Below are 11,878 nucleotides of genomic sequence, written 5' to 3'. Positions count from 1 at the left end.
TTCATTCATTCATTATCTGTGTTGCTTAGCCGACACCCCGGGTTGCGTGGGTGCTGGAGCCGATCCCAGCCGTCGCCGAGCGAGAGGTGATAGTCACCCCGGATCGGTCGATCACAGGGACGCATTCAGAGACGAACAACCATTCACCCACTCATTCACACGTCATAGAGACACTCACTCACTCATTCATTTACATGTCATACAGAGACAAGCAATCATTCACTTGTTATTTTTAGCAACATGCTAACGTTCATGTCATAGAGACGTTCACTCACTCATTTATTCGGTCACACAGAGAAAAACAACCATTCACCCTCGAATACACACGTCATATCGACATTTGGCGATTCACTCACTCATTCACGTGTCACAGAGATACTCATTCCCTCTCATTCACTCATTATTTAGTGACATGCAACCATCCACCCTTTCATTCATGTCATAGACTCTCACTCCCTCATTCACCTAGATGTTGACAATCCATTCCCTCATTCACCTAGATGTTATACAGACAAAAAACATTCACCCTCTCATTCACACATGATATACACATTTGACAATCCATTCCCTCATTCACCTAGATGTTATACAGACAAAATCTTTCACCCTCTCATACACACATCATATATACATTTGACAATTCATTCCCTCATTCACATAGATCTTATACAGACAAAAAAATCACCCTCTCATTTACACATCATATACACATTTGACAATTCACTCCCTCATTCACCTAGATGTTATACAGACAAAAACATTCACCCTCTCATTCACACATCATATACACATTTGACAATCCATTCCCTCATTCACCTAGATTTTATACAGACAAAAACATTCACCCTCTCATTCACACATCATATACACATTTGACAATCCATTCCCTCATTCACCTAGATTTTATACAGACAAAAAAAATCACCCTCTCATTTACACATCATATACACATTTGACAATTCATTCCCTCACTCACCTAGATTTTATACAGACAAAATCTTTCACCCTCTCATGTACACATCACACATTTGAAAATGTATTCACTCATTCACATGTCAGAGAGACACTTCTTCACTCAATCACTCATTCATTCTTTTACATGTCATATAGAGACAAACAACCATTCACCCTCTCATTCATGTCATAAAATCACTCACATATTCACACAGGGAAAACCATTCACCCTCTCATACACACATCATATATACATTTGACAATTCATTCCCACATTCACATAGATCTTATACAGACCAAAAAAATCACCCTCTCATTTACACATCATATACACATTTGACAATTCATTCCCTCATTCACCTAGATTTTATACAGACAAAAAAAATCAACCTCTCATTCACACGTCATATACACATTTGACAATTCATTCCCTCATTCACCTAGATGTTATACAGACAAAAAACACTCACTCTCTCATACACACATCATATAAACTTTGACGATTCATCCATTCACACATCACGTAGAGATGTCCAACCATTCGTCCTTTCATTCAAACATCTGGAGAGTTCAGGGTCTCCGGTGAACGTCCTGCATGTTTTTCAACGGAAGCGGGAGACACTCGATAAAATCTACATAAATATTCAGGTCCATTTAGAGACCAATCTAAAGAGTCTTCGTGAAATGTAATGAGCCTTGGACTGTTTGCAGGGTCTCTCAGGGCTGCTCTTTCACTCCGGCACGCTCTTATAAACACGTGTTAAATAAAGCTGGACTCCCTTTAGCAGAGGAGGCCATTAAAACAAACCAAAACAATGTCGACATCCAGTTTTTCTCCATTGTTTGTTGGATCCATTCAAGGTCTGAGATCCCGCAGATTCCGCAAACGGGGGCTCGTGTTTAATTTCCAACCGTAATTCCAATCAATCACCCGGGTCAGGGGGTCGGGATGTCTCCGGCGGGGTTTTGGCCTCGCTTAAGACGCACAACCTCCAAAGTATGCATGCTTTTTGGGTGGGATTTACATCTGAGAATGGGGCCAGCACAAGTTATCAGACTTCACCCCCTCCTCCTCCTCCTCCTTGTCCTCCTTGTTTTGAGGGAAATGACAACATGTAGGTCAAGCAGACCCGACGGTTCGCTCTGGGCTGAAACATGAGCGTATCCTCAGGATCCAACGGGATTAAGGTAATCTGGTCGAAGGAATGTTTCATCTCATCATACGCCTCCTCTGGGAAAGTGCAGGATTACGCGGCCGTCCCGGGCCACCTATCCGCCCCCGTCCAGACCGGACGCCGGCGCCGGACAGAGGAGCCACTGTTTGGAGAGCGGCTGCTCGTTCATTAGCCTACATTGCAACTTAATAGATTGGATCTATTGACATTTTTAAACCTCAGTATTTAACATTAATCAGCACATAAAACATCTCGATATGGAGTGCACGCTACTTTAGCGCATACGTGCTTATTTCTGCATATTTTAGGTCAAAGTATCCATGTTTTGGGAATTTTTAAATTTATTTATTACCCATGTTGCTAATTATTTGCTGTCTCTAGCTAATCTCATCCAGAGCCTCCGTTCTGATGAAAGTTTGCAAAGGCCTGGAATTATAATTCTTTCGAATAAAGAGAAGTAACGCCGTGTTGACGTGTCTCTGCAGCGGCGAGCCAAGTGAAGGTCACCGGCTCCATTCCAACAAAACTGTGTGTGTGTGTGTGTGTCTGCATGGGGTTCCTTCTGCAGTCCAAACACATGCAGGAGGTTCAGCAGACACCCTAAAATGTCCAAAGAGTGAATGATTGTATGTCTCTCTAAGACGTGAATAACTGAGTGAATATTTGTTTGTATGACGTTGAATGAATGGTTGCATGTATTTAAAACGTGAATGAGTGATTTTTATCCCTATATGAGGTGTGCAGGAATGGATGAATGTCTATATAAGGTGAATGAGTGAGTGAATATTTGTTTGTTTCTATACAATGTGATGACTGAGGGAATGGTTGCATGTGTCTATACAACATGCATGACAGAGCGGATGGTTATTTTTCTCTGTATGATATGTGAATGTGAGCTTGTATGTCTCTCTAAGACCTGAATGACTGAAGGGATGTTTGCACGTCTCTAAATGAGGTGTGAATGAATGAGTGAATGGTCAAATGTGTCTATACAATGTAAATGATAGAGTGAATGGTTATTTTTTCTCGATATGATGTGTGAATGAGTGAGGGGATGTTTGCACGTCTGAATGGAATGATGTCTATATGAGGTGAGTGCATGATAGAGTGATGGTTATTTTTTCTCTATATAAGGTATGAATGAATGGATGAATGTCTCTATATGATATGAAAGAGTGAGTAAATTGATTTTTTTCTCTATTTGAGGTGTGAATGAGATGGTGAATGGATGAACGTCGCTATATATCGTGAATGGGTGAGTGAATGTTGGTTGTACGTATCTATACCACGCGCATGATAGAGGGAATTCATTTTTTCTTGATTTGGTTGAACGTCCCTGAGATGAATGAGAAAAATTGGAGTTTTATGACACACAAATGAGAGTAAATACTTGCTTGTTGCAATATGATGTGCATGAGAGGGTGAATGACGAACCCTTCCAGGGTGAAACCCGCTTCTCGCCCAGTGAGATCTGCAATAGGTCTCAGCACCCCCTGACCCTGGGTGCAGGATGTGACAGACAATGAATGAATGAATGAATGAATGAATGAATGACCTTCTTTTATCTCAGGCGTTGTTTCCCTGCGGCGGATGGTTCATCCTCCACCCACAGCTGCAGCAGATGTCTGGCTGTCCGGCCCCGGTGCCCACAGAACCCGCCATCTCCGCCCGTTTGCGGTCCGGCAGAACATCTGCAGAAGCTTTGCGCAGCTGCAGGAGGACGCCGACCTTCTGGGGAAGTCCGGTCGGGGTGAAAGGTCGCGCGCCCTGGCAACGACATGGAAGAAACACTGCATTTTACTCTCCATGACGGCGGTTTTATGACAACCTTCTGGTTGGATCATCAGCGCATCGGCAAAACAGTGTAAAGTGTAAAGTGTAAAGATCTGACACGTCTGCTCGCTCGCTTCATGTCCCCACCGTCCAAAAGGCCGATGTTTTGAAAGGATTTAAAAAACCTTTCGGTATAAAAGTTCCCCTCATGAATGCGGCTAATTCGACTTTGCTGCAACTCGTGAGAACAAAACTCTAAGGTCTTAAAGAGGAGGGGGGGGGGGGGGGGGGTAATGCATTCTGTGTGTGTGTGTGTGTGTGTGTGTGTGAAGATGCTGATGAGGGGCTGAAATAAGGAAACGCACGTGCACAAGGCCAATCGCGTTCTCGGGATTTCCCGTGAGATTTACGCTCCTCCTCGTGCAGAGGAGGATAAAAACCTCCTTACTCTCCAAAACACCTCGGCATCTTCTGCTGCAGAGTGTGTGAGAGTGTGTGTGTGTGAGTGTTTGTGTGTGTGTGTGTGCGTCACGATGCTGCACCTGTTGACCTTCCTGGTGGAGAAGCTCTCCTTGCTCTCCAATTTCAAGATCTTCCCCGCCGGCCGGCGTGGCGCGGAGGAGCGCGCCGCACCGCCGCGGGGACGCACGCCGCCCCTCCGCAGGGGGGACCTCCTGGAGGTCCCCAGGACCCTCTTCACCCACTTCGGCATCTACCTGGGGGACAACAAGGTCGCACACCTGATCCCGGACATCCTGCCCGTCCTGACGAGCGACCGCAGCCTGATCGGCACCGTCATCACCAACAAGCGGCTGATCCTGGGTTGCGTCTCCAGGTGCGCGGCGGTGCGCGTCGACACCCTGGAGGATTTCGCGTACGGATCCGGCGTGCTGGTGAACCGCATGGACCACGCCGTGAAGACACGGGCGTTTCCCGGTGAGGACGTGGCCAGGAGAGCCGAGGAGCTGATCGGATCCATCCCGTACAGCCTCCTCTGGAACAACTGCGAGCACTTCGTGACCCACTGCAGATACGGGGCCGCGGCGAGCAGGCAGACGGAGCAGGTAACCATGGCAACGGGGCGAAACGCACATCCCGCAAATCCCCCCACACACACCTTCCCTCCCCCTCTCTCCTTTGGGCACTTTCTTATAAACTCCTTTGAAGAGGCGCGACCTTGTCACAAGGAACCAGGATGGAGTCCTGGACCTGGACTGGAAGTGGTTCCAAACTTTTAAAATCCCAAGATGACGATAAATTATTCGTTTATCCGTCTGAAGTTTGCTGTGAAAAGTCACTCTAACCGTGAGATTTAATTGGGTCCATTTATACTATCACTGATAAAGTTGTAAAATTGGCCATAACATTAATTATGATGGTAAACGTCACTTTAATTAGCTTTTCTCTGGCGAGATATAATTAGAGTTCAATTATATTTTTTATACAATTGACCTTCATTCATTCAGTCATTCATTTTCTAGACGTATTATAAGAAAAAAAAATCTGTTTATTATCCTTCACTCTGGGTCATGTAGGGGTCGGGGGTGGAGCCGATCCGAGCTGCCATTCATTCATTCATTCATTCATTCATTCTCGACACCGCACTGTGTAATTTCACGGGGATTCTAGGGTTGATCACAGCTCGGGTTCACCCTGATCACTGGGCCACCAAACCATTCACTCATTCATCTGTCAAATTGACATCCAACCATTCACGCATACAGCCATTCACTCATTCATTCATATGTAAAATTGACAAAAAAACAATCATTCATTCACTCATCATAGAGAGGCATACAGCCATTGATTCATATGTAAAATTGACATAAAACAGTCACTCATTCATTCATTCATTCATTCATTCATCCTAGAGAGGCATACAGCCATTCATCCATTCCTTCATATGTAAGCTTGACAAAAAATTCATTCATTCATTCATTCATTCATTCATTCATTCATTCATTCGCATAATCATAGAGGCAAACAGTTATTCACCCATTCATTCATATGTAAAATTGACATAAAACCATTCCTTCATTCCTTCATATACTCATCATAGAGAGGCGTACAACCACTCACTCATTCATATGTCCCATAGTGGCATGCAAATAGTCATTCATTCATTCATTCATTCATTCACATGTCATACGTGCTGTACAACATTCATTTACACACAATATAGAGACATAAAAAATTCACTCATTCATGTACACATCATACAGAAGCATTCACTCATTCATTCATTCATTCATTCGCATGTCATACAGAGGTTTACATCATTCATTCGCACATCATATAGAGACAGAAAACATTCACTCATTCATTCACATGTCATACAGAAACATGCATGCATTCATTCACACAGGGAGTCATACGACAGTTCACTCATTCATTCACGTGTCATATTGAGACATTCAACCATTCACCCTCTCATTCACACGTCCGGATAATTCAGGTCCTGGTGAATTATCCTGGTTTGGAGGAACCCGGAGGAACCCCATGCAGACACGGGGAGAACACGGAGCCTCCACGCAACCCCGTGTTTGTCCACCTCCGGTCCAGATGTTTGAGATACCGTGGCTCAGAACGAGCCGCGCATTTCTATCTCCAATAAATATTGAGTTTTCTTCATTTTGTCGGGATGTCCCGATGCTAACTAAAGCAGTTAGCAAAGAGCATTCATGCTGCTACTAGTATTTGATTATGACACATTTAAAAAAATGTGCATTAACATGAATATCCCCTTCCCCGTAGTTCTGCAAGTGCCTCAAATCAATCATCCGAGATGAGCGCAGCGTCCTCGCCTCCGGCCTGCTGGGGATGATCTCCATCGTGTGTTTTGGCCTGGCGTCCTGGACTACATTACCCACGGTCCTCGTCCCCTTCACCCTGTGGATGGCCGGCTGAGCCGACTCACCGGGAGCCCAAGTGAACTGTGCCTCCGCGGGGGGTTTTCTTCCGCACTCTGCCTTGTGAATTATGGGATGTACGAGCCTTTCCTCTGTCGTAGAAGATCCTGAAACCGTCCACGTATTCGTAGTTCACCGTGGGGTCGTTAAGTAAATCCCCCGTTTGCGATTCTTTATTTTCATTTTAAGTGACCTCGCCACGACAACTGATGTCACGTATGTAAAGCGGATATATTGTAGTTATGCACTGTGTCATGTAAAGCTGTAAATACGACAAATGTCTAATAAACATTCTATTTTTACTTTTCACGTGTCGCAAAATGGCTCTGTGTGCAAAAGTGCTGACTAATGATGAGATCCAATTAAAAAAAAAAAAACGTCTTTCTGGTTGCCGGCATTAAACATAAGCCGTTTATTTGATGGCTCAATAACGGGGGGAGTTGGACTCGTTGCCAAGTCGGCCTCCTTAATGAGGAACCCTTGACCTTAATACACCCGCAATAAGGCCCGGATTGCAAAATCCAAAGTCATGATGGCAAATCTCCTTTGTTTTCTGTAAAATTAATACTCCGATATTGACCAATAATCTAATCCCAGAGGCCGAACCGAGCTCCTCCCAGTCCCGACGCGAATAAAACCCCCCGGCGTGCGAAGCGGCGCCGCGCACCGCCATCATGTTCTTCTACCAGCTACTCAACTTCTTCTTCGGCGCCTCCAAAGCGGAGGAAAACTCCAAATACGACCTCTCGCTCTACAAACGCGGGGATCTCCTCGAAGTCCCCAGGACTTTATTCACCCACTTCGGTATCTACCTGGGCGACGGCCGCGTGGCTCACTTCATCCCGGACATCCTGCCCGTGCTGTCCAAGAACAAATCGGCCATCGCCAAGATGGTGACCAATAACCGCCTCCTGCTGGGGGTCATCACCAAGGTGGCCAGCGTGAGGGTGGACTCGCTGGTGGACTTCGCCTACGGGTCGGAGATTCTGGTCAACCGGATGGATAAGGTGTGCAACCGGCCCCCGCTGGACGGGGACGAGGTGGCCAGGAGGGCGGAGAAGATGCTGGGATCTTTCACCTACAGTTTGCTTTGGTACAACTGTGAACACTATGTCATGCACTGCAGATACGGGATGGCCATCAGCTACCAGACGTACCAGGTAGAAGCATCACGGATACTCCGGGGGGGCCGCCGACCACCCCGGGGCCTCCAAACTGCTCCAACATGGGCCTCCTTCTGCTGTTTACTCCATCGGAAGGGGACTAGATATCTGAAACATCATAGAGTTGAAAATTATTATTATTTCAAATTAATTGAAAATATTTTTCCTCTTAATTTTTTCATAATTTTCTCCCTCGGTATTTAAATGAATTATGTTAGATTTTTTATTCATTTATTTAATATTTAATAATTAGTATTATAATAATATATCCCATTTTCATATCGTATAAATTATTATACATCATATGTAATTTTTACATATATTTTCATAGCATTAATATATGATATATTAATATATGATATTTTACAAATATCGGTATATTTTATATATATATATATATATACACATATATATATATATTTATACATATATATAATATACCGATACGAATATTGGTATATTATATATATGTATATATATACATATATATAATATACCGATATATTACTATAATATATATATATTATTACTATAATACTTTATATTAATATATAATATATATATACTATATAATACTATATTACTATAATATATATATATATACATATTATAGTATATATTATAGTAATATATCACTATATATTATGTATAAAAAAATATATAAAATCAAATATCACCATAACATTATATATATATATATATATATATATATATATATATATATATATATATATATATATATATATATATATCCATATATATATATATAATGATTGTGACTTTAGATGCATTTTTTTTATTTGGTACTTGATTATGTCAAAGTAAGAACATATTGTATAATACATAAAATAATTCATATGTAATTCATATTCATGATATAGATATTAAAGCTATTATAATGATAAATAAATAAATGATTTTAAGTTATTTAGAAATTTAATACATTATAGTTAGTTAATTCTTAATCATCTATTACTTGTGGACCGCTTTGCCTATGTTAAAGATTTTTATATCATTCTCGCCATTAATATTGTCGCGTTTTTGGACTCTACTTCATCGTATTTTAAATTATTCCTTTTTTATCTTCTGTTTTTTTAATGTTTTTGCTTATTTTCAGGGAAATTTCCATTTCAATGAAAGTCAATGAGTAGCTGCTTTGAAGGCCCAAGGCCTCATTTACAAACATTCACCCGTTGCGGTTCAGCGGCGGCTTCACGCTGGATCACATTCACCCACTTCCACACCGAGCTGCCCTGCAAGGGCCCGAAGCAGATCGGGCTGCCTTGCCTGAGGGCCCCTGGGTTTGCAGGCTGGAGGAACTGGGAATCGAGCCGTCAACTTTCATGTTCGCTTTGCATAAAAGAGGAAATCGTTTGAAATATGTCTTGGATCACGGTTTATCGCTCACATGAATTGTGGGGTTTTGGTTAATCCTTGATTATCGTCATTTCCCGCCGGTGAACTTTTCGCTCCCCCTCTGACTTCGGTGTTAAAAAGGTCACGTGCAAAACCCTAAGGATTTAAGATCGGTTTCCACGTGTCCGTTATCCTCACGTGAAAAACAGATTACCGAACCGCTTGCGTGCAACCCGGCATAAATCACATTGATCTAGATCAGGAGTGTCAAACGTACGGCCCGCGGGCCGGTACCGGCCCTCCGTGGGATCCGATCCAGCCCGTGGAATAAATCTGCAATTTGAAAAAATACATCAAATTCATGAAATACTTTGTAAAATTAAAAAATACAGTTCCTATATTGTCTGCTGGGGCTGCACTGCTAGGTTTTAATCAGTGTTAGCAACATGGCACGACACTCTGTGATTCAGAACTTACATAAACGTTAAATAAATAATTTAAAATAATCATGAATATTAATTCTCATTAAAAATCAAAAATAAATATAAATAATTGATTTAAAATAAATCATTAAATTTTGTTAGAAATGTACCTGCTTTTCCGTTGGACCCGACACCCTCGTCAGCAAGATGGCGTTGTCAAAAAAAAAAAGAAAAGTGGACATGGAGCCTAGGGTTTTCCAAGAAAAATTGACCACTTGTTATTTGTTGGTTCGCCATGGTGCCAAAATACAACAAAATGCACGGAGAAGTGAGAAGACAGAAGTGAGGCATATTGTCGTTGAAATTACATTTACTTCTCTTCTTGAATTTCAGGTAGTTCGGCATGTATATTTTAAAGGAACAATCCATTACAATAAAGATTTTTATCATTTCCCAGTTCTCCTTCACACTACAATAAGTGAAAAATTTGACATCAAATTAGGCGGTATGTGGCCCGCGGACCAAAACAAGTTTGACGCCCCTGATCTAGAAGGTCCTATGAGGGCGCGTAACCCCTGACAACGCCTTGCTGTCGAGAAGCCCCCTCACTAATCCAGGAGGCGAGCAGCTCCATCTAGTGTCAAATCCCAAATCTCGTCCTCCGGCCTTCTGCAAAATCACTCCATCTCAAAATCGCTCTTTCTTGCAGTTTTGCACGACGGTACGGAAGATCGTCTGCAGCCGGATCAGCGCCTATTTGACGGCGCTGTGCGGCGTTGGAGCTGCGCTGTACCTGGGCTGCGTGACGCCGCTGACGGTCCTGCCGACCCTTCTCGTCTCCTTCACCATCTGGATGGCGGCGTGATGTTCCTCAAGATGGGCTCATTCCAGGCTCCCTGAATTTCCACCTCTCGTTTAAGCACGCCGCGCCGGAAGCGGGCGCCGCTAGCGGACATTTATCTTGTTTAACCGGAGCGGCTCACGGATCGGCGATGGAAACACGGCACGAGGCTCGGAAATAGATATTAAAGAGAGGAGACTGACCTCCTGGGCGACGTGCTACATATTTTATATTCCGTTATAAGTTTTATGCATGTCAGAGTTCTGCGGCGGAGTCAAGGACGGCGTGGACGGAGGACAGTTTTGATATTTATGTACTGAAAAATGAAAAGGGTTGTAATCCATTCCATCAAATATACGACGCTCCTGAAAGCCAAAGTGAAGTACTTTTGTCACGGAGATGCACGCGCGGTAGGTTTAGTCACTTAAAAATGTTTATTCATTCATAAATTCATGATCTGAACCGCTTATCCCGCACGAAGGGTCGCGGGGTCAAGGCGAAGCTCATCCCTGCCGTCATTGGCCGAGAGGCTCCACCAATCAGAGGGCCTCATATAGAGACGTACAACCATTCACACGTCATTCAAAATCAGCTTTATTGACGATTTCTCCGCATGTACCGGACAAACGGAGGAATTGGAAATTTCTCACAATCCCACGGTGATGTGGAATTAATAAAATAATAATAAAATTAACAGTAAAGTGCACTGTTAACCATTAAACTATGAGTATAAAGTGCACGCAGATCCAAATTGTTGGTGTACTTTATACATCATATCTAATTCGGTGGTTAGTGTTTTCGGGTCAAACACACACACTGACGACTAGAAAAGTCTGCAGGTCTTCAGTTTCTCATTTCTCAGGCAGATTTATGGTACATTCAACAGAGGGTGAAAATTTCCGGATGGGTTTAAAAAACAAGCGTCACTTCGATATTCAAGAAAATAAAGACTAGAAGAGAATATTCATCCCACGGCGGGGAACTTTCAACCGCACACAGAAGCGCAAGAGAAGTTTTCAAAAATAGAAGAAATTAGAATAACAGTGCTAATGATATACACTGCTCAAAAAAATAAAGGGAACACTTAAAAAACACATCCTAGATCTAAATGAATGAAATATTCTTATGAAATACTTTGCTCTTTACACAGTTGAATGTGCTGACAACAAAATCACACAAAAATGATCCATGGAAATCAATTGTATCAACCCATGGAGGTCTGGATTAGGAATCACACTCCAAATTAAAGTGTAAAAACAAACTCCAGGCTGATCCAACTTTGATG

At 42.7% G+C, this 11,878-nt stretch overlaps 2 protein-coding genes across 2 annotated transcripts; both read left to right on the top strand.

Moving 5' to 3' along the window:
* Positions 1 to 4,371: 4,371 nt before the first annotated feature.
* Positions 4,372 to 7,118, top strand: lrata (lecithin retinol acyltransferase a). Its single transcript, XM_086156228.1, has 2 exons — positions 4,372 to 4,966; positions 6,657 to 7,118. Exons 1-2 carry the CDS (start codon positions 4,436 to 4,438, stop codon positions 6,807 to 6,809), a joined length of 684 nt encoding a protein of 227 aa, XP_086012354.1. The 5' UTR covers positions 4,372 to 4,435; the 3' UTR covers positions 6,810 to 7,118.
* A 365-nt stretch (positions 7,119 to 7,483) lies between these two features.
* Positions 7,484 to 11,028, top strand: LOC147229034 (lecithin retinol acyltransferase). Its single transcript, XM_086156233.1, has 2 exons — positions 7,484 to 7,971; positions 10,462 to 11,028. The coding sequence occupies exons 1-2, from the start codon at positions 7,486 to 7,488 to the stop codon at positions 10,615 to 10,617; spliced, it is 642 nt and encodes a 213-aa protein (XP_086012359.1). The 5' UTR covers positions 7,484 to 7,485; the 3' UTR covers positions 10,618 to 11,028.
* Positions 11,029 to 11,878: the final 850 nt, after the last annotated feature.

This window comes from Fistularia commersonii, chromosome 12, assembly GCF_037954325.1.
Source record: "Fistularia commersonii isolate RoL2024-O1a breed Wild chromosome 12, RoL_Fcom_v1.0, whole genome shotgun sequence".
Taxonomy (NCBI): Eukaryota; Metazoa; Chordata; class Actinopteri; order Syngnathiformes; family Fistulariidae; genus Fistularia; species Fistularia commersonii.
The sequence above is the reverse complement of the archived record's forward strand: the minus strand, read 5'-3'. Positions and strand labels throughout refer to the sequence as shown.

Coding starts and splice junctions, on each gene's coding strand:
- lrata (XM_086156228.1), top strand. CDS start 4,436: ATGCTGCACCTGTTGACCTTCCTGGTGGAGAAGCTCTCCTTGCTCTCC. Junction 4,967..6,656: donor CGAGCAGGCAGACGGAGCAG/GTAACCATGGCA, acceptor CCTTCCCCGTAG/TTCTGCAAGTGCCTCAAATC.
- LOC147229034 (XM_086156233.1), top strand. CDS start 7,486: ATGTTCTTCTACCAGCTACTCAACTTCTTCTTCGGCGCCTCCAAAGCG. Junction 7,972..10,461: donor TCAGCTACCAGACGTACCAG/GTAGAAGCATCA, acceptor TCTTTCTTGCAG/TTTTGCACGACGGTACGGAA.